The sequence below is a fragment of the Schistocerca serialis genome, chromosome 2, assembly GCF_023864345.2.
Source record: "Schistocerca serialis cubense isolate TAMUIC-IGC-003099 chromosome 2, iqSchSeri2.2, whole genome shotgun sequence".
Taxonomy (NCBI): domain Eukaryota; kingdom Metazoa; phylum Arthropoda; class Insecta; order Orthoptera; family Acrididae; genus Schistocerca; species Schistocerca serialis.
In genome coordinates this window covers 579918719-579945210 of record NC_064639.1, presented here as the reverse complement: position 1 = coordinate 579945210, position 26492 = coordinate 579918719, and the positions used below count along the sequence as shown (strand labels likewise).

Here is a 26492-nt window from a genome sequence, read left to right as displayed (position 1 = left end):
GCAGGAGTATGAGATTGTTTGATACAAAATTAATTGATCGAAAAGAATTTAAATGTATTGACTGTAGATATCCAGTAATGAAGATGAAAGATGGTGAATAAACATCTCACTACGTGGTTAGTTGTGATTTACGTATGAAAAAGCCACACATTAAATATTCATCAGATAAATCTTTGAATGTTTTTCAGATCTGTGTGGCCTGTACTATATGCCTTCCAAGTAAGAAATTTGGCAGTTACAAAGAGGTGCAATGCTTTTATGACTCATTTTTACTATTATCACACGAATGTCGTTAAAAATCTGACAGAAGCCCAAACAGTTGGTCGTCATTGAGAGTCATGTAAGTTATTGCTAACCCACATTCCCTCTTAATAAGTACCTTGGTTGTGACAGTAACATGCTAAGAATTATTTGAGCTATATAATTTCCCATAGCTTGACAAAGGAAAAAAATAAGGCAGTTAGATGATTAAAGTAAATTTTATTGAAATTGATTTAGGATACTTTTAGTAATCAGAGCCACACAGTCAGTAACAAACTGCCGCCATGATATGTGACATCGGTACGATGAATTTATTTGCAGTATGTAGTAGAAGTATTTCTGTACCTAATTTGTTCCATATGGTTTCCCAGTTGACTTTTCTTGTCATCCAACTTTCAGAACTAAACATAATTTGTTATTTAGTGCTGCCTGTGTGTTTAGGGCAGGTTCACTCCCACACATTCAAACCACATTCAATTGATTCCTTTAAATTATAAATCATTGCTCTGACTTTGCAATTCACTTTTATATCTACCAGTAAGTGCAACAGAATTCCATGATTTAATATTAATATTTTGCAGTTATTGGTTGGTGTTACTGAAGTAGGAGGCAGCATCGAAAATACCCATAAGAAATTGCATATCATACTGTGCTTAAATTATTTCATTAGGTTTGTCTTGCATAATGTGGAGGAAAACAAAGCTTTACACATTCCTACAAAATTAAAAAAAAAAAAAAAATGAATGTGATTGCGTATCATCTGGTGAGCCTTCTATTAATTGGCAGTGAGGACATAAATGAAAATGTAATGGACAAAAATGGAAAATAGCAGCTATGCAGCTGGTTGCTTGGCAGCACATACATACAAATCAGAAAAACACTATCTTGAGGTTTCGATATTTTTTCAGTCTAGGTACATATACACCAACATGATAGTTGCTGCAATTGTTCGAGCAGTTGGCAGTTGGAAGAGGATTGAAGGAACTGTGAGGAAAAAAAGTGTGGGGAAATTCAGGTGGAGGGTATTGTTAAGAGTATATCTCTCACCAGCAGTAGAAGAATGGGGTTTAGTTGTGGTAATAAGCAGGCTGAGGGGCAGAAATGAGAGGGAGGGGATGATGAGGACAAAGAGTGGGAATGGGGCAGTTAGGGATCAGATCTAGTAAAGATTTAGGCAGGAACAGAGGATGTGCTGGAGGAATGGTTCCCACCTGCTTGTTTCAGAGGAGTTGGTACTGTGGGGAAAAGGGGGCAGCAGGAGCATCACATGTATATAAAATTATCTGTTGTTCGCAGCCAGTGGCTAGGGAGTAGAGCGTGCAGTAACCACAGTTTGGCAGTAGTTATTACAGTGTGAATAGGCAGCTAAATATCATACCCACAATAATTGTTGTGTAGTTTGTAAATATGATGTGGCTGCTTTCACGAGTGACCATACCCTTGAGTGGAAATAAATTACCTGTGACTGGACTGTTTTAGGAGGTGGTTAGTACATTTATGGGGCCGGTTTTGCATCTGGAGGAATTATCTGTGGAATGCAGGATAGGAAGCAAGAGTATAAAAGGGGTGAACTTAGAATACTGTGAAGTTCAGGTGGGTGACAGAATACTATTTTCGGAGCTGAAGGTTTCCTTTTGGGTAGGACAGTTTCATTTACCACTATTGATACCATGTCCAGTAGCATCAAGGCTGTAGAGGGTGGGAAATGGGCATACATTGTCCTTATAGGACAAGATCATGAAGATATCAGAGTGAATTGTAACCGAATAAGTTTCTACATGACTCTTTGGAAGGGTGAGGGAGTGTTTGTCACATTAGTCTGAAGAGTATTTCACCCTATGATATCCACATAACTAATGTCAAACAAGTTAATGCGCAGCTGAGAGAATGACTTAGGAGAAGAAAGCTGCTCACAAATGCATTTACCCTCATTTAATTGCATTGTACATTCCTGGGCTTCATTGCAATAGGTTTGGTAAGAATCTGCTAGCACTCCTAATTTCCAGAAAAAAAAATTATCTATGGTCAGAGCAGTATCTACCTACTCCCAGGTATTTCAAATGTCCTTTATTGCAGTAAAGAAATCGGAAAGATAGAATTGCGGAGTATGCACATATAATTGAAACAGAAAATCAAATCAAAAATGCTGCAATATTGACACAGCCGTGTACATAAAAACAACACTTATGTAGCATATTCCAGTAAAATATATGGATCCGTTAAATAAACTTCTAGTATCAGTACAAGAACATGAAAGGAGAAATAGTGAATTATCTGATTAGTTGTGCTAATCGGAACATCACTTCCCCTAAATCACTGCAGGCAAATGCTGGACTGGTTCCTCTGAATAGATGTGGCCATTTCACTATGCGATCTTTCTTCCAACATAATTACAGCTCCTCCTCTAATAAATACATTGTCTATAGGATGCAAAGCTCTTTCTAATATTCCTTCCTTCTTGTTGACACTGTCTCATAATAGTGAATCTGGAAATGTCCAAACTTAAAAATACTGACAATGTGAAAGTCGATACTGATAAAACTTTGTATCATCCAGCAATATGAGTGTTAATATTATTTTGTAGAATTAACCAATGCTGCACACAGTTTTGAAGTTGCAATACAGGTGACTGACTGTCTAGTTCTTTGAAAGCTCTCTCTCTTTATATACCTTATCTCATCACACAAGACACTTACAATCAATTGCAACTGTGTTCACTGTTTTGTTTGCATAGTCCATTCTCATTTGGGTTTATTGATAATTTTCTTTTCATTTGGTGATTTCTTCTTAATGCTGAAGTTTCCCTAAATACAAGTCACGAACTATTTGATTAATTAATTGGAAACTGTATGGTAGTTTTGGTGCACAGTAGATTGATTCTTATTTAACTGAGTTATGTTCATGTGTTTGATATACTTTTCTTATATTTTAATTAATTACTTCACTTGTACAAGGACTGAAAAATCAAGAGTTGTTACTGTGTCTTCTGGAGGCCTGTTGGTACAGAAACTGAACCCTGATGATCTTCAGTTTGAAAAGATGTCACCTTTTGATGGAACTATGGCATATGCACAGAACAAAAGACAACAGGTAATGTAATAAGTTCTGTTTCAAGATAGTCTGCATTCTTCTCCTACATATATAAAGTAGAGTACATTGTTCCTAAATGACTATGTATGCATGTGAATACATTAATGAAATGGAGAAAGACAACACTGTGTACCTTGTACTGTTTAACCCAGGTTTTCATATTTCCATGTTGATGTAGCTTCTCAGTTATAATACTGGGAACCTTAATCATAATTATTTGTACCTCACTGTCTTGCATTGTAGAAGTGATGGGTTTAAGCTGTTGTCCCATCAGCACATATCATAATAATGCCCCAATACGTACTACTAAACATTACAAATGTATTTCATCATCACAGAAGCTTGAAAGTGGGGCAGGCCCTCAAAAAAAATGTCATGTCACACTTCAGACATGGAGTCAGTCTGGCATGAACATTGGGGATGTTAATGTAGAGGGAGTTGGCATCCAGTAACTTGACCAGCTACAGGATGGTAAAGGAATAGGGACTGTGTTATTCCATTGTAGATTTTCCCTTATTTGAAAGCACAGTAATATAACTAAAGGGGTGAAAAAATAAAAACTGAGATTTAATTGTTTCTATTTAATGAGGAATGGCATGAAGATCCATAAACTGTATAAAAAAATATGTAAACAGAACAAAAATGGTCAGTCTAGTATAAGTTTTTTTACATATAGCTTTATCTCTTGTTTTTAGATATATTTTTCCCATGTGGAATGTTTCCCTCTACTATATTCATTTTATCTCTTGTTTGTTTGTTTGGTATTTTTTTCTCTCTTTCGTTCAGAGCTAGAGCAAGAAAGTAAAGGAATGGTGTAAGAACCTCTGATTTAGACGCTAAGGAAGTCAGATGGGTGTGTAGATAAAAAGTTCATCGAAAAGATTTATGTTTAATTAGAGTATAGCAGTACTGCTACACTTTTACTATGTTTGCTGGGCATTGGTAACCAGTTTTTAAGAATCTTACAAAAATGGGAAATTGTACTACTGAGCAGAAACTAATCTGTAGATCTATAGATGCTGTGATCAAACATCACTGGAATGTGTAATGTGTCTTACTACATTACAAGAATTCTGAAATGGTTTGTTTGCCCTAATAAATGACTTATAAAAGACTTCATCAGATTCATTCAAATCAAAATTTCACACTAAATAAATACACAAAAAGGAAGATAAACTATTACTGTCATACTGTAATTTACTTATAATACGATAAGATTGTATCCGCTATTTACTTTAATTCATTTGAGCATTGATAATACTGCCGCTGCCTGTGCCCATTAAGATTGTGTCACCTTTTTCCATTTTATATTGTTCATCTGCAATGAGTAAATAGTTTTCACACAGATGTGTTGCTATAGTATTTATTTGTACAGAATTGTAAAGATGTTTTGAGTAATGAGTAATAAGTATCCAATTAATGCAATTAGCCAGTTAATTCTTTTTCATTTCCCATGATATAATGAGATTTTATTGCACAAGCACTTCTGAAAAATAGCATTAATTTTTGAATAACTGTGATGGTTGTTATATGATTTTGTGCAGAAAGTGAAAGTTTAGGTGATATTAGGGAAAATGAGACTGCAGTGACAGAATATTGTTGTACCACAGTTCAAGTTACATAGTTTGAAACAAAACTGTAACCAAAAAATTTTTGGGCCATATTAGACATGGAAAAAGTGAATAGATAAGAGAGTTGAGGGACTATCTTAAACAGTTTTACATTTGTTAGTATTCATTGTAAGAGCCACAATAGAGTGTAAAAAAAGTCTCTTCAAAATTGGGAACTCTGTGGCCTGAAAAGATGTCAGAATTGTCATGAAGAACTACAGAAACACTTAAGTTGATTGCTATATAGTTAATATTAATAAGATCAATACCAGTAGGACCTGTAGTAACTTCGGTTGACACATTTCAATCCAGCCACCTACTGCACAGCAGAGTGCCATAGGTTGCCACCTTCTCAAGGTGCCTGTTACTTAATTGCACCACATCGTGCATGCAGCAGCTGTTTCGGTATCAGTTGGCACTTCATTACGCAGATACAATACTACTATCACCAGCACTAGCTTGCCTTCACAAGCCACATGACATTATCACATTTCCGTGCTATTCATTTGCCAGACAGCTTTAGAGGAAGCTGTCCAGCCACTCGTTAGTCAATCATCAGGAGTTCACAGCTGCAGTTCACTGGCCAAGAGCTGCCGACGCAAGTGGTCCCACAATCACAATTCCATTCATTGGAGCATAGTACACATTAGTCAAAACCTACACATACAGCATCCAAATCACTGAGTCTTAGAGTGTTTCAACCATGTACTTTACCTGCGTGTGGACATTTCTGGGGTATGTCAATGCTATCCGATTTAGGACAGACAGTGTCCGTACCTCAGTGGCTATGTCAGCATAACAGTGTGGCTTGTATTTTCAAGAAACTGTCATTGGGTTTTTATATCAACCCTTATCAGATCAAGACAATCTTTAGTGTATTACCTCAGAAGCTACTTTCTGTTGTTTAATGAAGTTGTGTTGTTGTTCTGGCTACCTGGCCACATCTATTCGTTGTAGCATGCATCTCGCATGATGGGATGCAGTAGGCTCTAAGGACTGTGTTCGTTGTTCAAATTAGTTTAAACCCCTGGGGAAAAAATATGTCCCTGAGGACTAGGATGAAAGTATCTGTATATAAAATGAAAAAGCGAAACTAGGGCTTTAAACTTTCTTTCATAGTGGAAGTGTTGAAGATCATTAATATAATGTTAATGGTTTATATTTTATGGAACATAGACAATGGTATGAATATAGTTAACCACTGACCACAGAAATGGTGTGTTGTACAAAGCGCGCATTGAGAGAGAGAGAGAGAGAGAGAGAGAGAGAGAGAGAGAGAGAGAGAGAGCGCCTCTCCTCCTTTACCACAACCAAACTAGGATAAGCAGTGACCTCTGCTGGAGTGTGTTGTTGGTAAATGAAAGAGGCATGGGACGGATGTGAGGGAGGAACAGCAGTGCTGTGAGCTAGGAAAAACTGTCACAATTGCAGAACACGAAGGAAAAACACTCACAATTGTGGAACATGAAGGTATATACAAGGGGAGCGACTGGCTCCTATCCAGGAGGCGGGGACCAAGATAGGGGTCCACTGAGAGAGATGTTAAGGAAATAGTACACTGGGTGGGGGGTTGGAGATGGAAGATATAGAGTGAGTGAAATAGGGTAGTGAGCAGTAAATATGATAGTATGAATATAGAAGGGTGAAAACATGACTGGTGCCAAAGGCAGATGACGAGCACACAATAATCAGTACTCCACAGCTCCAACTTTTTTCAATGATAAAATTATCAGAAAACTATAAAAATAATTTCCAGTTAATTACGTCAGGCAGGTGAAGTTGTTCATGATATTAATGAGCATTCTTCTTTGTCTCCTTCGTCTTTTTCTTGTGCCTTTGCCCTGCATCAGCAGAAGATTGAAATGGTTATAAACAGATTTGGTATGATTAATTTAAGGGGTGGATGGGTGCCCTCCTGTTGCCACCCCATCACTTCCCTTGGGGCAGAACATGTGCTCCTCATCTGTGTGCATGTAGTGTTATTGTAGTGAAAGTGGATGAAAGTTGTCTTAATGTTTGTGAATGAGTTACTGAGATGGGACTTGGGTGCCAGCCCAGTATGCACCTAGTGGGATGCAGCGAACTGCCTAAAAACCACGTCCAGGCTGGTGGACACACTGACTCTCATTGTTAATTCACTGGGTGGTTTCAGTTGCGGGCCAGCGTACTTCTCCGCCTTGGAGGCAGCACTTGAACATTCACAGCTGTATGGCCAGGTTTAAGTAAACAGGATTGTGTACATATAATATTGTGTCGTAACTGGCCACACTGACTTTACTTGGGTTTCATGATGCACTTTGTTTTATTTTTTATGAATTAAGTTCCACATCTTGCAATTTTCTATTATGCTCTTTATTACAAGGCCCTAGAATGCAAAATAAATTTGTATTAATTTTAGTGATTTCAGACGTAAACTACATCTTTTAGAGGCTTATAATATTGTTGTACCTAGTTTACATGTCATTGTTTTCAGTGCACTGAAGATGTGTTAAAGGCTCTTGATTCTGACAATAATCTTTATTTATGTAAAGGTTGTGATGACTGAGTACTTTGCCCATGAAAATCCAGAAGTATTTTTTGCAACAATGCATCCAGGATGGGCTGATACACCTGCTGTTCGTTCTTCAATGCCAGATTTTTACAACAAGATGAAAGACCGTTTGCGTACTGCAGAGCAAGGTGCTGACACTGTAGTTTGGTTGGCAATTTCTGAAGCAGCCATTAAACATCCAAGTGGACTATTCTTCCAAGGTACTATGGAAAGGAGGCTATTACTCTATTTTATTCTCTCTTTTTATTGACATTAATGAATGTCAAATATCTTAAAGTTGTAGATACACTCCAATATTTTAAAAACTTTCATATATCTAGGCCACTCTTTCTACTATTTCCAGAATCTCATTATACATTTCAGTATTCCGTCATTTTTGAAGGCTGTAAAATACAACACAAAACTGGTATCCAAACATATGAAAATATATTATATTTCACCATAGCACTTCGTGTGGTGTTCTAGCGTATCAGTCTTGTATCTCGTCAACATTCTCAGTCACGAGACAAGTGTAAACTGCTACTAAGGGACAAATTGGAAACCAAGTGGACTAAACTGCTTGGCAGCACTGGATGCATAGTACATGGTTCATTTGTTTGTTTAGAACCACAGTTTCATTGTTACAGGTTATAAAACAATTTCATCAGTAAACAATTCATGGAAATCGCTTAAGAAAATTTTACAAAAAGATATTTCCTTAAAAAACAATGTGTACCACGTCTTTTTACATGGTCGAAAATAATACAGTGGAAGAGCTCGCTGAGTGATGCTAGCGTACATGAGGCCAACTGTCTGTCAAAGAATTTTTGAAAACTTGCAGCGTATAAATTATTCGTATCAGTAAAAGATCATAAACAACATTTTATAAGAATTCACAAAGTCTAGAAATACCAGTTGCGGCATGTAGCCCTCACTCATGAAGAACCTGTGGCGCCCATGTATTGTTGTTTCCACCAGTGGGAGCAAATGCATAAGGACTATACAGGAAATTAAAACAATGTGAGAAGGTGCAATCTTGGAACCCCATACATCAGTTCCATCAAAAGTATATGGCAACTATTCCAGTTTGCCTTATCTAATTAAAACTGCTTAACTGCCAAACATGAGTTGAACTAGAGCACAACCAAAAATACAATGATGTAAAAGCCACTGCATTATTATTGCTAATGGTACATTAGCAATTATGCTACATTATATAATTTGTTCCCTTTCAGTTACATTACATGTCACAGTTTTTGTCTAGAGATAGAAATAGGTGTAACTAACCATAAGCTGAGTCGGTACATATGACAGTTAATAAAAATTAATAAAATAAGACTATGGTGTTTAGTATGAGGTGGGAAGGGAATAGGTATAGCATTGACTCACTTAAAATAATGTACATAAGATCTTCTATGGTTCTATGACCATAAAATTGTTATCTGTGAATGACAAGCATTATAAAATGTCATGAAGCATTTGAAGAGGGGAGGGGGGGGGGGGGCATGAAGGGGTAAACAAGACTAGTCTTGACATACTGAAAAATAACACGAATGTGTTTTACCTGTAAATAAAACAATGCGAAAGTGTTGTGGAACAGCTATAGCAGCACTTTTGTGGAAAGTTTTCAATGTATGCTATGCAGCATAAAGTAACAACTTACAAATACTCTATTGGCCTATGACCAATATGAGCAAATGATGCTAAATGTGTAGTGAATAACTAAACTTTTAGTTACCTTGTGTAAAAATCAAAACACAAGAGGGAGCCATACAAAGGTGCACAGCCTTGAGTTTAAATACAGAATGGTAGAGCATTTATCACAAAACAAATACTGTGTAGCAGAGAACTGTAGTGTGTCGCCATCTACCGAGGTCCTAGGATGGCAGCAGAACTATAAGTGCTCTTAAATAGACTGAAAAACCAGTTCTTGGTGAAATCTATTTGTTCATTTAGCATTTTTGATGAAAATTTTGCTTTACTCTGAAAAATCTCCAGTTCCTCAAGCACATTTTATAGCAGCACCTTAGTGGCTTTGTGCTGAATTTTAAGATTAGCCTGAATTTTGCCTAATGTGTGGTTGTTTTGTGAAAGATGCCTTTTTATACAGCCTTTATTGCTATCGTGTCTATGCTCTCTAAAATGTCTTTTGAAGGACCTACCAGTCTGTCATGCGTTAAATTTTTCACAATCACTGGACTTAATTCTGTAAACTCCTGTGCCCACATACTTGTCACACCTGTCCTCAATCACCACTAATACTATTCTTTTTGTGATAAATGCTGTACAATTCTGTATTTTACCCCAAGGCTGTATACCTTTGTGTGGCTTCATCATGTATTTTGCTTTTTACACAGTATAAGTAAAAGTTTAATTATTCACTACACATATAGCGTAATTTGCTCATATTTGTTATTGGCCGATAGAGGATACCTAAGTTGTTACTCGGTCCCGGGTTCGATCCCGGCTGGGTATGGACGTTTGTGTTATCATCATCATCATCATCATCATCATCATTCGTGACAGTGGCTAGATTGGACAGTGCAAAAAAAATGAACTGTGTAAAAGAAATTAGGACTGCCGCTGATAACTGCGCAGTTGAGTGCACAAACCAAACAACATTGTCCGCAGTTCAAACCTATAGCGTACGATGGTACCCCTTAGGGAAATAGCAGCAAGGAAAAGGAAAGGACACCAGGTACACTCATTGTATATGCCTGGGGGCCTCATTCAACGTGTTGAAGAAGCTATTTCGGCAGCCATTGAGGGAACAGGGTGCAGCCAACTGCAGATTGTGGTGCACGTTGAAACGAACGGTGCTTGTCGTCTGGGCTCAGAGGTCATTCCAGCGCCTGGCACAGGAGGTTGAGAGGACCAGCCTTGCATGTGGGATTTCAACGGAGCTCACAATTTGCAACATTGTCCCCACAACAGATCGTGGCCTTTGGTTCTGAGTTGAGTGAAAGAACTGAACCAGAGACTTCGAAGGTTTTGTGGCAAGCTAGGCTGTGACTTCCTGGACGTGTGCCATAGGGTTGAGAACTATAGAGTTCACCTAAATAGGTCAAGTGTGCACTACACATCAGAGGCTACTACTCGGGTAGCTGACTGTGTGGGGTGCACACAAGGCTTTGTTTGATTAGGTGACCCTCCATCCAGTCCAGATAACAATAGTGTAATTTAGGAAACCCAGAATTATCAGTGAAAGATTGAAAGAAACGCCTCCCACAGGTGAGGGTATTAAAATCCTAATAGTAAACAGCTGAAGTGCCAGAGTTTGAAGCACTCATGAAAAGCAGTGAAGCTCACATAATACCAGGTACAGAAAGCTGGTTGAAAAGGCAAATGAGAAAAGGAGGTGGTGTATTTGTTGCACTAGACAAGAAACTCAGATCCACCAAAGTAAAAATTGAATCTGCATGTGAGATTGTTTGTCTGAGACTCAGTATCAGGGGTGGGCATAAAATGATACTTCGATCCTTCCATCGCTCACTAGACTCATATTCTGATTCAACCGGAAACATTACAGAAAACTCAGTTCACTTGTACGTAAGTTTCCCAGTCATAAAGTAATCATCAGTGGAGGCTTCACTCATCCAACAATTAATTGGGAAAATTACAGTTTTGTTAGTGGTGGGCATGATAAGATGTCCTGTAAAACTTTGCTAAATGCCTTCTATGAAAACTTCCTCGAACAGATAGTTAGGAACGCCACTCATGATGAAAATATATTGGATATAATGGCAACAGATAGACAGGATGTCTTTGAGGATGTCCACATCGAAACTGCTATCAGTGACCATGACACGATTGAGGCGAATGATTACCAAAATACAAAAAGACAATGAAAACAAGTAGAAAGATCCATATGTTCAGTAAACTAGGTAAAGAATCAGTAGTGTCATAACTCATTGAGAAACTTGAACTTTAAACAGGACATGAGCATTGAGACGAACTCTACCTCAATTTTAAAAGAATAGTTGATCACACACTGGATAGATACGTACACAGTAGAACAGTTGATAATGAGAGGGAATCTCCATAGTATACAGTCACTGTAAATCAACTTCTACAGAAACAGAGATTACTGCATAATAGGTGTAAACGAAGCGCAGTGATGTAGATAGAGAGATGCTGAATGAAACACATTTTGCTGTCAAAAGAGCAATGGGTGATGCCCTCAGTGACTACTGTAGTAGAATATTGTCAAGTGATCTTTTGCAGAGCCCACAGAAATTCTGGTCATATGTAAAGGCTGTTAGTGGCACGAAAGTTAGTGTCCAGCCCCTTGTGGATAAGAAAGGAACTGAAATTGAGGGTAGCAAAGCAAAAGCTGGAATGCTTAAGTCAGTTTTCAGGTGTTCCTTTACAAAGGAAAATGCAAGAGAGTTGCCCCAGTACCAATTTGTAAGTGCTACAACAACAGTCATCCTATAAATGGAACAACAAAATGGGATAGTAATTATCTTAACTTACTTACTTTGCCCTAGGATCGCTCACTACTTTTATACTTTCATGTTGCAAATACATATGATTTCTTCCAACAAAATGAATTAAAGCTAAATACAGTGATTTTTGTTAAGTACATTTGTTTAGTACAGTTGTTGGAAATTAAAACTAATAAATTTTTGTCTTCATTGATATTCATTTCAGTGCACTTTCCCAACAGTACTCACAAAGATTCTAGTTTGCATAGTGTGGCACTGTTATTGTTTCATGTAGAATCAGTAACTAGGTAGTTCACCTTGTTTGTTGCATCTTCATAAGCCCTTGGATTATCTCGTTGTTTCATGTTTTAATGAGTAATACATAAACCTCTGCTATAATGAGATAGCCACTGAGCTGAAAACTCTTCTTACATTAAAAATCTTCCAGTTCTACTAGTGCCAGTCTTATAACTGTATTTACTTTTTGTGGAGCAATACCAATAAATATTTATTTGAAATAGCAAAGATGACAACTGTACAATTAGAAGTACTATTCATGAAATAACATTTTTTGACTGGGCAAAGTTGCATATAACTTACATTTAAGCCATTCACAGAAGACCACTAAAATAAATTTGAGAAAGGAAACAATTCAGTTGATTCTCTTATTACTGCATTTTTGTTAGTTGAACCAGTTATTCCATGGTAAATTGCGATAATCTTGGACTCACTAAGCTTCATATCTGAATCTGTTAAAAATTTTTTGATTCCACCTCTCAGTATACATATGGTCCTCTGGTTCCTATGTTCTACATATAGATCGTGATTTGACTCATTTGCAAGACCCTGTCAACTCCAAATGATTAATATTTGTCCCTACTGATGGAAACCACATCTGCGCTGAGAAAGACCCTCTTTCAAAAAAAGCCATGAACACAAACCTGTACTATGATCATCTCAGTACTCTGTCTGAAGAGCTAGCTAGAAAATCCATTTTTGTAAAGTAATTTGACATCTGCCACTAACTTTTCCCATCTTATTACATATAGGTAAAACTGTAAAGCCATTAAAAAAGAATGTTCTATCCTATACATTATATAGACTATGCTCAGGTTATGAAGGGGAGAGACATTTCTAAATCCCAGATCCTTCAGCATATAAGTTCATTAGCGACTGTTCAAATTTATTTGTTTGTTTTACATAGCCCTGTGTGTAAGAGAATGTAAAACATATTAACTGCAAGTCAGTAATATTATGCAAGGCTACTATAAATGACACAGTCATTTTCAAAGCTGTATATTTTCCAACGTATTACATGTACAGATGAGACTGATGTGTAAATAGAACCGTACTCACCAAGTTTGCATTTTGCACTCTACAAATGTTCTGCGACTGTCCTTCTGTCTCGCAGTACAAAGTGAACTGGTAATAAAGTTATTTAAATATTGTATGTAACAACTTCCTGTCATGGTCATCACAGATGCATTTGTGTATTCTCTGAGCTGTTAAAGTGTCCTCGGTGGGGGGATGTGGTTGGCGTGTTAATGCAGTCTGTAATGTTCCTCTGACGCAAAAAGTAACAAGGCATTGGGACAAGCAACCTAGGTGGTTGTGGCGACTCCTTCCATCGCCCCCACCTGTAGCGGTAGATGGAGGGCTGTGAAGACCAGAAACCAGCCCCCCAACACGCTCGTTGTTCACTTCTGCCAGAGGGAGAGTTTAGACGACCACGCTTTCCGGACATCATGCGCTCCAAATCGTCACTTGAGCTGTCTCTTGTTCCACTCTGATGAGGCACCACCTCCCAGCTGCTCTCTCTACATGACACCACGTGGCTTGCGTCATTGCCCGCCATATTGTGCCGGGTATGCACAAACAGCAGAATTCTTTCCCCACATTCAGTGTCAGTGTTCTGTCGCAGGATCTTACTGCTCTACTGCGTTTTTCTGTGCTGCCTTCTCGAGCTGCGCCCCATCGAGTTGCTTCTATTGAATATAGGCATACAAAGCCTGATGCCGGACTCCTTGTTTGTCCTCCTAGTATGTGCTCTTGGAATATTGTGTGAGGTGTAGTGTAATTATGCACTGAAGTGCAGTGCACATGCTGACCGTTTTGACACCCCCTTTGCACCAAGCACTCCTCTGGAGCAGGTTTCCCCATGCAGCCAGATGACACCGAACGAAGGCTAGACACTCATGGTGCGCCTAGTCAAGAGACTCCAACCCGAGTGAGGCCCCTCCTTGATTAAGAGGTATTAACCTGTTGAATTTTAGTGTAGTTGTTAGCTTTTAGGAATAGTGTTTGAGAACAAGCACGCATGGCTCTTCCTGTGCACCCTGTTGTTTATTGTCATTGTCCTTAATTAGCACACCGCTTAGATATGTATACCCCTTAGGAGTATAGAAGGGAGCTTAAGTCGTCCCTTAACTAGTGACCCCCTCTAAGCCAAAGGGTCGAGTCCTATTGCCGAAACCTGCCCTCTCTAAGTAGCACAAGCCATGTGGTCATGAAATCAGTTCTCACTAGGTTGCAGGATGCATCCCACTCGCTCTCCCTTCTGCCTTCTACACCACTACATGCATGTGTTCCCCCCCCGCCCCCCCACTTCCTCATGGCTGGATGGCACCTGTGAGGAGAGCCCCTGATTGGAGTGGGTGGCATCAGGGAGAATAACTCGCTAGCTACACCATGGGAGGAACATAGGACTTTGCAAAAAGAGAAGAGCCTTATACACCAAGGTATTTAGTATGCAGCAGAACAGATGCTACTCCTTTCTGGTTACAGCGCCTCTATTTTTTGTTGAAAGCTTGGAGGACAAGTTTGGGGAAGTGGCTGTACTGTCCAAGATGAGAAATCGGTCAGTTTTGATTCAGACAGCATCCCCAGCCCAGTCCCAGACATTGCCCATCTGTGACAATCTGGGTGATATTCCAATTTCCGTCACCCCCCATTAGAACCTCAACATGGTCCAGGGGATTTCTTTCCATTGCAACCTTCTCTTGCAGTCCAATGATGAGCTATGTGCCAATTTAGAACGGCAGGCTTTTCGCTTCATCCGACAAAGCTGTAGGGGACCAAAAGACAATAACATTGCCACTGGTGCCTTCATCTCGGCCTATAAGGGTGATACTTTACCTGAAAAGGTCAAGGTGATGGTGTACAGATACGACAAAATCATATGTCCCTCCCCCTATGCGCTCTGCTTTAAATGCTGGAAATTCTGGCATGTTTTGTCAATGCAATTCCAGCTGGATCCGAATACTCCATGTGCACCTCCTTCCACCTGTGTCAGCTGTGGGGAGTGCTACTCCCCTGCTTGCCGGACTGCATGGTACTTCAAAAGGAGCAGAAAGTTACAGAGTAGAAGACCCTGGAGTGGCTGACTTATCTAGAGGATAAACAGAAGTATGAACAGCTGCACCCCATTTGCTTGACATCCTCATATGCTACAGATGTGATGGTAGTCTCTACGTCTGTGCCTCACAGAGTGGGCCCTCAGGGCCGCCTGAATATATCTGCCCTCTTGATGGTTGGAGCACCTTCTGTTGCTCCCAAGAGCACCTACTTTTGGAGTAAAAACTCTCAAAACAATGGGGACATCGGTCCCATCATCCCAGCCGGAGACGCAACAGCCTCCTCAGCTTCCCCCATGTGGAAGAGCTTTGTTGGAAACCTACCTTCCAAGGCCTCTCCCTGTGCAAAAGTGGACACTAGCCAGTGGCTGAAAGAGCTACAAGTTGCTTGTCGAAGAGCTTCGCAGTCTTCCTCAGTGACTGAAGCTACTTGGGAGAGGTCCTCCCAGCAAGCCCCTGAAGAGAAGCAAGAGGGCAAGCAGATGAAGAAAAAGTCTGCTAAGAAACAGGAAACTCCGGTGGCCACAACCCACTACTCCTCACCAGTTCTGCGTCTGAGAACGAGGTGGTGATTTTAGCGTCCCCAACTGACGCCTCAGCCACAGTGGAAATAGATACAAATGCTCAACCAGTGGCAGCAGGTGATCCTGAGGTGTCAACTGCCTCCTTGGTCATTTCATGTCTTCCCAGACTTCGGAAAGAGTCGTCCTGCAGTTTGTCCCCCAACCTGGCTGAGTTATGACAACTTTTAATTGTTATACCTTCCTTTTGTGTTGCTCTTCTGGAAACTTGACTTCCAGCAGTATGGACTCCTGGCCTTCGTGGCTATCATGGGTATTACAAAAATCGTACTGACTGTAACAGAGTGTCAGGTGGAGTCTGTATCTATATCCTTACCTCTGCATATAGTGCACCTGTGTCCCCTTCAAACACATTTAGAAGCTGTGGCTGTGAGGGTGAGGACAACGCAGGAAATTACCATCTGCAACATCTACCTTCCTCCAGATGGTGAAGTACCACACCATGTATTGGCTACACTAATTTCCCAACTCTTTCTGGCCAATTTTAATGCCCTTAATGTTTCATGGGGTGGAACCAAGATTACTAGCCGTGGTAGAGATATCGAGAATCTAGAAATAGTGACCACTTTCCACTCTTCTCCCCCAGCATCATTCACCTGGACACTTGCCCAAAAGGGGTCTTACCGGGACTGACTGGGACACTTTCATCTTCGCTACCACTGTTGAATTTCTGTTGCATAGCAACATCAATGAGGTGAACCAGACCATCACTATTACCATTGTTGCCGCAGCGGGATCAGCAATCCCTTGTTCCTTAGGTTGCCCCCGGCGGAAGACAGTGCTTTGGTGGTCACTGGAAATTGCTGCGGCCATTGGAGACCGTATTCAGGCCCTCCAACGTCGTAAGTAGCACCTGTCCCTGGAGCACCTCATTGCGTTCAAATCACTTTATGCACAGGTCTGTCAACTCATCAAATGATGGAAGGAGGATTGTTGGGAACAATACGCCTCCACCATAGGAACACGAGCCTCTCTTTCCCAAGTTTGCGCCAAGCTCAGATGCATTTACAGGTATCAAACCCCTGCAGGTATACTTCGAATTTGCACAAATGGAGCTGTATATGCCAACCCAGATGTAATCGCATAGCATCTTGTCGAGAATTGTGCTCGCACGTCTGCATCTGAGAATTACTACTCCGCATTTTCTCTCTTAAAATACTGGATGGAATGACAGCAGCTATCTTTTCTCCATGCCACCCTGAGCTGTATAATGTTCCCTTCAGTGAATGAGAATTTCTCAGTGCCCTCACCGATTGTCCTGAGACACAACTCTGGTCCCAGATCGCATCCATTACCAAATGATTAATCTACATCTACATCCATACTCCGCAAGCCACCTGACGGTGTGTGGCGGAGGGTACCTTGAGTACCTCTATCGGTTCTCCCTTCTATTCCAGTCTTGTATTGTTCGTGGAAAGGAGGATTGTCGGTATGCTTCTGTGTGCGCTGTAACCTCTCTGATTTTATCCTCATGGTCTCTTCGTGAGATATAAGTAGGAGGGAGCAATATACTGCTTGACTCCTCGGTGAAGGTATGTTCTCGAAACTTCAACAAAAGCCAGTACCGAGCTACTGAGCATCTCTCCTGCAGAACCTTCCACTGGAGTCTATCATCTCCGTAACGCTTTCACGATTACTAAATGATCCTGTAACGAAGTGCGCTGCTCTCCGTTGGATCTTCTCTATCTCTTCTACCAACCCTATCTGGTACAGAGCCCACACTGTTGAGCACTATTCAAGCAGTGGGCGAACAAGTGTACTATAACTTACTTCCTTTGTTTTCGGATTTCATTTCCTTAGGATTCTTCCAATGAATCTGTCTGGCACCTGCTTTATATGATCATTCCATTTTAAATCACTCCTAATGCGTACCACCAGATAATTTATGGAATTAACTGCTTCCAGTTACTGACCTGCTATATTGTAGCTAAATGATGTGGGATCTTTCTTTCTATGTATTCGCAGCGCATTACACTTGTCTACATTGAGATTCAATTGCCATTCCCTGCGCCATGCATCAATTCGCTGCAGATCCTCCTGCATTTCAGTACAATTTTCCATTGTTATAACCTCTCAATATACCACAGCATCATCCGCAAAAAGCCTCAGTGAACTTCCGATGTTATCCAGAAGGTCATGTATGTATATTGTGAATAACAACGGTCCTGCAACATTCCCCTGTGGCTCACCTGAAATCACTCTTACTTCGGAAGACTTCTCTCCATTGAGAATGACGTGCTGCGTTCTGTTACCCAGGAATTCTTCAATCCAATCACACAATTGGTCTGATAGTCCATATGCTCTTACTTTGTTCATTAAATGACTGTGGGGAGCTGTATCGAATGCCTTGCGGAAGTCAAGAAACATGGCATCTACCTGGGAACCCGTGTTTATGGCCCTCTGAGTCTCATAGACGAATAGCGCAAGCTGGGTTTCACACGATTGTCTTTTTCGAAACCCATGCTGATTCCTACAGAGTAGATTTCTAGTCTCCAGAAAAGTCATTATACTCGAACATAATAAATGTTCCAAAATTCTACAACTGATCGACATTAGAAATATAGGTCTATAGTTCTGCACATCTGTTCGGCGTCTCTTCTTGAAAATGGGGATAACCTGTGCCCTTTTCCAATCCTTTGGAATGCTACGCTCTTCTAGAGACCTACGGTACACTGCTGCAAGAAGGGGAGCAAGTTCCTTCACGTACTCTGGGTAAAATCGAACTGGTATCCCGTCAGGTCCAGCAGCCTTCCCTCTTTTGAGTGATTTTAATTGTTTCACTATCCCTCTGTCGTCTATTTGGATATCTACCATTTTGTCATCCGTCCGACAATCTGGAGAAGGAACTACAGTGCAGTCTTCTTTTGTGAAACAGCTTTGGAAAAAGACATTTAGTATTTCGGACTTTAGTCTGTCATCCTCTTTTTCAGTACCATTTTGGTCACAGAGTGTCTGGACATTTTGTTTTGATCCACCTACCCCTTTGACATAAGACCAAAATTTCTTAGGATTTTCTGCCAAGTCAGTACATAGAACTTTACTTTCGAATTCATCTGTCAGTGGATTATCAGTGCCACCTCCTTATTTTCGACTACATGTGGACCGAAGGCAAATTCCCATCAATTGGCAAGAAAGTATTGGTGTTCCAGTGCTAAAACCTGGTAAGGACATGCTAAATGTGGATAGTTAGCGTCTAACATCCTCACCAACATTCTGTGCAAGCTGCTTGAATGTATAGTGAGCCGGCAGTTATGTTGTCTCCTTGTGTCTCGGGGCCTTCTGGCTCCATCTAAGGGTGGTTTTTGCCAAGGTCACTCGACCACTGACAACTTAGTATAGCTGGAGTCTGCCATCCGAAAGACCTTCTCTCGCCGTCAACACCTTATTGCAGTCCATTTTGACCTGACGGAAGCCTATGATACCACTTGGTAACAAAAGGTCCTAGCTACTCCGGATGAGTGCAGCCTCCATGGCCTGCTCCCAAATTTTACGCAGAACTTTTTGTTGCTCTGCACTTTAAAGAATCCACGTTTTTGCTTCACACAGTTCACACCAGATCCAAGAAAGTGGGGTCCCAAAGGGCACTGTCTGAGTGTCCCACTCTTTTTAATTGCCATTAATGGTCTTGTAACAGCAGTGGAGTCCTATGTATCCCTCTTCTTATACACTGATGATTTTTGTATTTTTTTTCTTCTGGCCTCTTCTTTTGGTGTGGCTCAAAGACAACTGCAGGAAGCCATACAAAAGGCGCAGTCATGGGCCCTCACTCATGGCTTTGTTTTCAGTCACCAAGATCTGAGTTATGCACCTTTATTATCATTGTACAGTCCATGCACACGCGGAACTTTACATCGACAACCGACTGCTTAATGTAGTGGAGACTTGCCGCTTCTTAGGCCTGGTCTTCGATGCCCATTTAACTTGGCTGCCCCATCTTTGTCAGCTAAAGGAAAAATGCTGGCAGCATCTTAATATTCTTCAATGCCAGGGCCTCACTGACTGGAGTGCAGATCGCCCTACAATGCTGTATCTGTACAAAGCCCTTGTGCAATCCCATCTTCGTTATGGGAGTCTGGTGTATGGTTCAGCATTGTCCTCAGCCGAGTGGCTGTTGGATCATCCTATACACCATTGTGGAGTTAGACTTGCAACAGGAGCTTTCTGAATAGACCCAGTGAACAGTGTCCTCGAGGAAGCTGACATTCCTCTATTGCAGATCATGCGACAACAGTTGCTTGCGAATTATACCACTCACATTCGTAGTTCGCCTCAACATCCAAATTACTGTGTCCTTTTCTCTAACACGACAGTCCATCCCCTGCAACAGCGGCCCTGGTCAGGGACACCAATTGCAGTCTGTGCCCAGTCCCTTCTCACTGAACTTGAGTCTTCCCCTATTTCCTCTGGGTCCACTCAAGTTCACCTTCATGGTTCATGCCTCGGCCACAGCTTCATCTGGACATATCGCGTGCCCCAAAAGACTCATTTTTTCCTGAGGCTCTCCACTGGCAATTTTTCTGTTCTCAGCAAGTTCCAGGGCTCAGAAATAGTCTACACCAATGGCTTGATGGTCACACTGGCTTCGCTGGGCATGCTGAACAGTGCTCCTTGCCAGATGGGTGCAGCATTTTCACTGCAGAGCATATAGCCATCTGTCGTGCTCTTGAGCATATCCTCTCCTGCACAACTGAGTCCTTTGTCATCTGCAGTGGATCTTTAAGCAGGCTACAAGTTCTTGACCATTGCTTCCCTCGCCATCCTTTGGTGCTGACTATCCGGGGGTCTCTTTATGCTCTCGAAGACAGTGGATGTTGAATGTCATTCCTTAGGACTCCAGGACATGTCAGGATCCTGGGTAATAAACTTGTTGAATCAATGGCCAAAGACGCTATTGGTAACGCGACCCTAGAGATCGGCACACTGGAGACTGATCTCCAGTCGGTCTTGTGCCGTAAAGGTTTTGGGATATGAGTTACTGAATGGCACACTCACAGTATGCTGAATAAAATACGTACACATTTTGTTGGACTGCACAATTTTAGCCACCCTGAGGTGGACTTTTAACTTTCTCACCACACTGCCTGTGCTGTTAGGCGGCAGTGCCTCAACAGCTGATCTAGTTTTACGTTTTCTTCGAGAGGGAGGTTTTTATCACTAAATTTAAGGGTGGGCATCTGGCCTTATCTCCCAGGTCTTCACCTCCCTCTCTTTAACTCCTCCTTGCTCTTTCTTTGCTGTTTATTTGCCTTAATGTCCGTCTTTTCCAATTTGTGTTACTCAAGCCTTGTGTTTTTCGGCTGGAGATTTCAGTGTGTTGCTGAGTGGCCAGCTCATCCTTTTTTATTTTTGTGATCAGCCAGCCCAGGCCGCCACCTGTATTATTTTAATACCTTCTACCACTTTTTCCTTTTAGTGTACATTTTCCATGTTTGGTTAGCTTCTTTTGTTTTCTCTTTCAGTGTGATTTCCACTTAGTTTTATGCCTTTTTACTTTCCCTGACTCATTTTGCAAATGATTTTAACTCAAGACCTGTTTGCATCAGGAAAAAGGGATTGATAACCCTGTAGTTTGGTCCCTTCACTCCCCAAACCAACGAACCAACCAACCACATGCATCGTGGCTTACTGAACACTCCTTTCTGCATGATCCACACCATTCGTTTCCTGCCTTCCATCTTCTCCACAGTATTGCTCGCCAGCACCACCCTGCATACCGCAATACGCTGCCTGCACCATTAGGTCAAAATGTTGTTCTCACATGTTTCCACACCTACAGTGGTCGCACCCAGTGGTCTCTCTAGCCAGCAGCCCCACATTACCCCTCTTGCTCCAGCACCTACAAGCACTTTGGAGATGTTGCAACTCTGCATGCAACTGTCTGCATTACAGAACCGCTTGACTCAGATGACCAATGGGGTACGGCTCCCAGCACAAACCGACTCTGCAGATCCTCCCCCCCCCCCCAATCGCGCTGCTGCTCTCTTGCCTCCTTCAACCCACGAGACCCACGCTTATGGTTCGCTTCATCAAGGCAGTTTTCACAAGTTGCTCTAATAAGAGAGATGCAATGAAAAGCAGGATGGTTGTTTCGGCCACTTCAGCCCAATCACTGCAGCCTTAGTGCAGGATAAGGAACAGGAGTGGCCCCAACACTGATCCCTGTGGCACTCCCCACTTGACTGTACCCCACTCAGACACCACATCACAGCCATTCTCAACATTGTGAATAATGTCCTTTTGCTGTTTGTTGCTAAAGTAAGAGATGAACCAATTGTGAACCACTCCCCGTATCCCATAATGGTCCAACTTCTGGAGCAATATTTTGTGATCAGCACAATCAAACGCCTTAGTTACATCAAAAAAATATGCCTAGCATTTGAAACCTTTTGTTTTACCTATCCAGTACCTCACAGAGAAAAGGGAATATAGCATTTTCAGTTGTTAAGCAACTTCTAAAGCCGAACTGTACGTTTGATAGATCATCGTGTGATATAAAATGATTAATTAACCTTACATACACAGCCTTTTCAAAACTTTAGCAAACACTGATGGCATAGAAATAGGTAAAAAATTGTCTACATTATCTCTTTCTCACTTTTTATAAAGTGGCTTTACTACTGAGTACTTTTAATCTTTCAAGAAACTGACCATTCCTACAGGAAAAATTTCAAATATGGCTAAATACAGAGCTGACATGTGCAGCACAGTACTTCAGTAGTCTGCTAGGCACTCCATTATAACCATGAAAGTCCTGATCTTCAGTGATTTAATTATTGACTCAATCTCCCCCTTGTCTGTATCACAGAGAAGTATTTCAGACATCAGTCTCGGAAAGGCATTTACCAAGACAATTGTATGAGTCCCTGCAGAAACTAAATGTTATTTAATTCACCAGCAATGCTCAGGAAAAGATTGTTAAATATTGTGCATATATCTGATTTAACATTAACAGAAATATTTTTACTGTGAACTGACTTCATATCATCGACCTTGTGCTGCTGACCAAACACTTCCTTGACAACTGACTATATGGTTTTAATTTTATCCTGTGAATTAGCTATTCTATTTGCAGACCACATACTCTTTGCCTTCCTAATAACATTTTTAAGCACCCTACAGTACTCTTTGTAATGGGCTACTGTAGCTTTATTGTGGCTACTTCTAACATTTCTATATAATTCCCACTTTGTTTTACATGATATCCTTATCCCACTAGTCAGCCACCCAGGCTGCCTGTTACTGATAGTGCCCTGTTTAGAACATTCTAATAGAAACCAACTCTCAAAGTGCATGAGAAATGTGTAAAGGAAAGCATTATATTTGTCATCTATGTTGTCGGCACTATAAACATCCTGCCAATCTTGTTCCTTAACGACGTTTAAAAAACTCAATATTGCTGTTGGATTAGCTTAGCTTTCCTACATTGTTTGTAATTATATGTGACATTTGATTCAGTGCAAAAGCCATTTAGTGTTAAAATTTATGCATCACAGTCTGAAAGGCCATTCACCCTTTTACTAACAGAATACCCATCTGGTAATGAAGAATGAATAAAAATATTGTCTGTGCCTATGCTACTACTCCCCTGCACCCTAGTTGAAAAAAAAACAAGAGTCAGCATGAGAGCATATGAATTTAGGGGATCTAGCAACATCCTTTTTCTTCCACCATCATACACAAAATTTATATTGAAGTCATCACATACAACTAATTTCTGGTACTTCCTAAATCAAGAGCCCTCTCTAGCTTGAGCAGCAATGCTCTGAAGTCAGATTTAGGGGACCTATAAGGAACAACAATTAGAAGTTTAGTTTCACTAAATTCAACTGCCCCTGCACAACATTCAAATACCTGTTCAGTGCAGTTTTGTGATAGGTCTATGGACTCAAGTGGAATATTGTTTTTTATGGACACAGCCACTCCCCCACCCTGCAAGGAGGAACTCCTCGAAAAACAGCCATCTAATCTGTATCTTGGTAAAAGAAGCCTCTGAATTGTTAAATTAAGTGGTACTCCAACATACCAATAATTTCAAAGTCAACATCTATAATCAGCTCACTAACTTTATCTCTAATACCTCTTATATTTTTATGAAATATGCTAATTCCTTCTGTTCTTGGAAACATGACATCCTCTGAAGGTTAGCCCTCGGTTAGAGGGACTTCCTTTTAGTAGGTATACCTATCAGCTGACTTAATCCTAAAAAAAAGGTGCACCTCTTAACACCAACTACTAAAGGAATTTTTCCGTGAGTTATCCCACCACCACCCAATACACTGTCACCTATAAGCTTTGCCAATCTCCCCTTCCCATACCTATTGAGGTGCAGGCCATGCCTAATGAAACCTGATATACTGATAGACCCAACTGGTGCCACTGAAATGTGACCCTCTGCCATAAGTGCCCTCTCCAGCCCCATGTTAACACCCCTGATAGCTGCATTAAGATGAGGCTGATTATGACACTGAAACAGTTGCACGAAATGCACATTAGTGCCACCAATTTGAATAGCTATCTTTACCAGGTCACTACCTACATCATATTTCCCATCCCTATCAAGACTGTTCCCTGCTCCACCCACTATCGCTACCAGATCCTCCTTTGTAAAATTCCTAGATAACTCCCCTATGCTGTCAGTCACCTTAGCCAACCCTACAATAGGCTTCACAATACTGGTGACTTGGTACTCACTCCCCCAACACTTTCTGCAACTGCTGGCCCACACCTTTACTGTGTGAACTACCTAGTAGCAGAACCTTCATGCCCTTGGAGCTGCAACGGGCACGTAATTTGTTATCATCTCAGCAGTGCAACGACATGTGCCCATCCCTGTTGCTGGATCACATTCGAACACTCGCTGAACCTCATCCTCCCTGAAGACCTGCTCCTAAACTGCTTGCTCATGCACCCACCCGCCCCCATACAGGCTGCCATGGCCTCGTATGCCCATTTATTGTTAGGCGATGCAACAGTGTTGGACAATAAACTGTTTGAAATCCTGAACTCCTTGTCTTGTTGCAACTACCGTGGGGAATAATGGCTACAGCCTCATGGCACTGGTCAGCTATTCACTCACTCCACCCGCCCCACCCCAAACACCATGTGCGTGATATCAGTCATGTCAACTGCCACTAATGACCATCTGCCCAGCATGAAGGCTCCAGACCTGTGCTAGATTATGACGTGTCTGACCTCCAAGATGGCAGAACCTACTGTCACTGTCACCTACCTACACATCATGTGCCTGTCAACATGTGCTGAGCACTCTCACACGTGCCCCAGGTGAAAACAGCTACCTCCGCCGGCATAGCTCTAGCCACCACCCTGACAATCACAACCTGTGAACTAGGCACAGCTTGCTGATACCACCAGAGGTTTGATGAGAACGCGACTTAAGTGCAGACCTCCATACTCCTAATCCCCAAACCCGACAGCCACCGTCAGTAGGCGCGCCCTGGTTGCTGTGCCATTTCACAGTGCCTGTTCATACGGGATTTGAATTACGCTAGTCCCCCTGTCACTACCTCATTGACACCTGCTCCAACTTATGCATATTCTCCCACAAACTTCTCCTAAATCCCTCCCCTTCCCTCCCCCTCATCAATGCTAACAATTCGGCCATCATACGTATGGTGTGCATAATCACTCGCTCGATCTAGGCTTCCAGTGCAAACGCCAGTAGACCTTCACAGTCCTGGACATTACCGACCCCCATTGTGGACGCTGAGTTACTCAGTCATTACAGCCTACTGGCTGATGAAGTGAAGTGTAGTGAAGTGCTGTTTAGTTGATGGCACCTTTGGTAAGACTGTCAGCTGCAGCTCTCATCTTGCCACGAGCTTCACTGTGAAACACCTGGCAGTTTCAGGCCCAAATGCTCAACTCCTTGCAGAAGGTCCCCTCCTCATGCAGCCACATAGCATCCCCCGGAATGTTCAGCAGAACACTGTGCATTGTATTGCCACTACCTCTGCCCCCCTCCCCCTCCCCCTGGTTTTCTGCCATGCCCACTCCCTCCTCAACCACAAGTGCAAAATGAATTCACCGGCGCACTTGTCTCTTACAGAGGCCCCCAGGCTTCAGCTCTTTATCTTGCCCTCAAGGACAGCGGTTCCTGGCGCCCCTGGGGTAATTACCGAAACCCAACCCTGCACCTGCAATGACACCATCTCAGGAGCTACTATCTTCAGTAAGATAGATTGCGCTAAAAACTACACACACATCCCAATCACCCCAGAGGACATCGAGAAAACAACCATAATCACTTCTTTTGGCCTGTTTGAGAGTGCATACGTGGCTTTCGGCCCCGCAGTGCCGCATAAACATGGCAGCGATTTTGGACATCATCCTCTGGGCTGCACCGGGGTGTTTCGTCTGCCTAGGTGGTATACTTATCTACTCCAGAGACCCTACTGAGCATCACCAACACTCGTGACATTTTTTCCCTCCTACAGAAAGTTGAAGTGATCCTCAACGTGGCGTGGCAAAATGCATTTTTAAGGTTAGGAGGTAGAATTTCTCGGACACTTAGTCTCTGGTGTCGGCTCCCACCCCATCCACAGACAGTACAGGCAGTAGCGGACTTTCCACAACCTACCACCTTCAAGGGCCTCTGGCATTTCATTGGCATGGCAAATTTA

At 41.6% G+C, this 26492-nt stretch overlaps 1 protein-coding gene across 3 annotated transcripts in view; it reads left to right on the top strand.

Annotated features, from left to right (window-relative positions):
• Positions 1-26492, top strand: part of LOC126457594 (dehydrogenase/reductase SDR family member 12-like) — a 92506-nt gene that overhangs the window by 45454 nt on the left and 20560 nt on the right. For all 3 annotated transcript variants that reach the window (XM_050094031.1, XM_050094033.1, XM_050094032.1), the window contains exons 7-8: positions 3216-3351; positions 7493-7712. In XM_050094031.1, coding sequence (XP_049949988.1) covers positions 3216-3351; positions 7493-7712 — 356 coding nt within the window. The remainder of the gene's footprint in view (positions 1-3215; positions 3352-7492; positions 7713-26492) is intronic.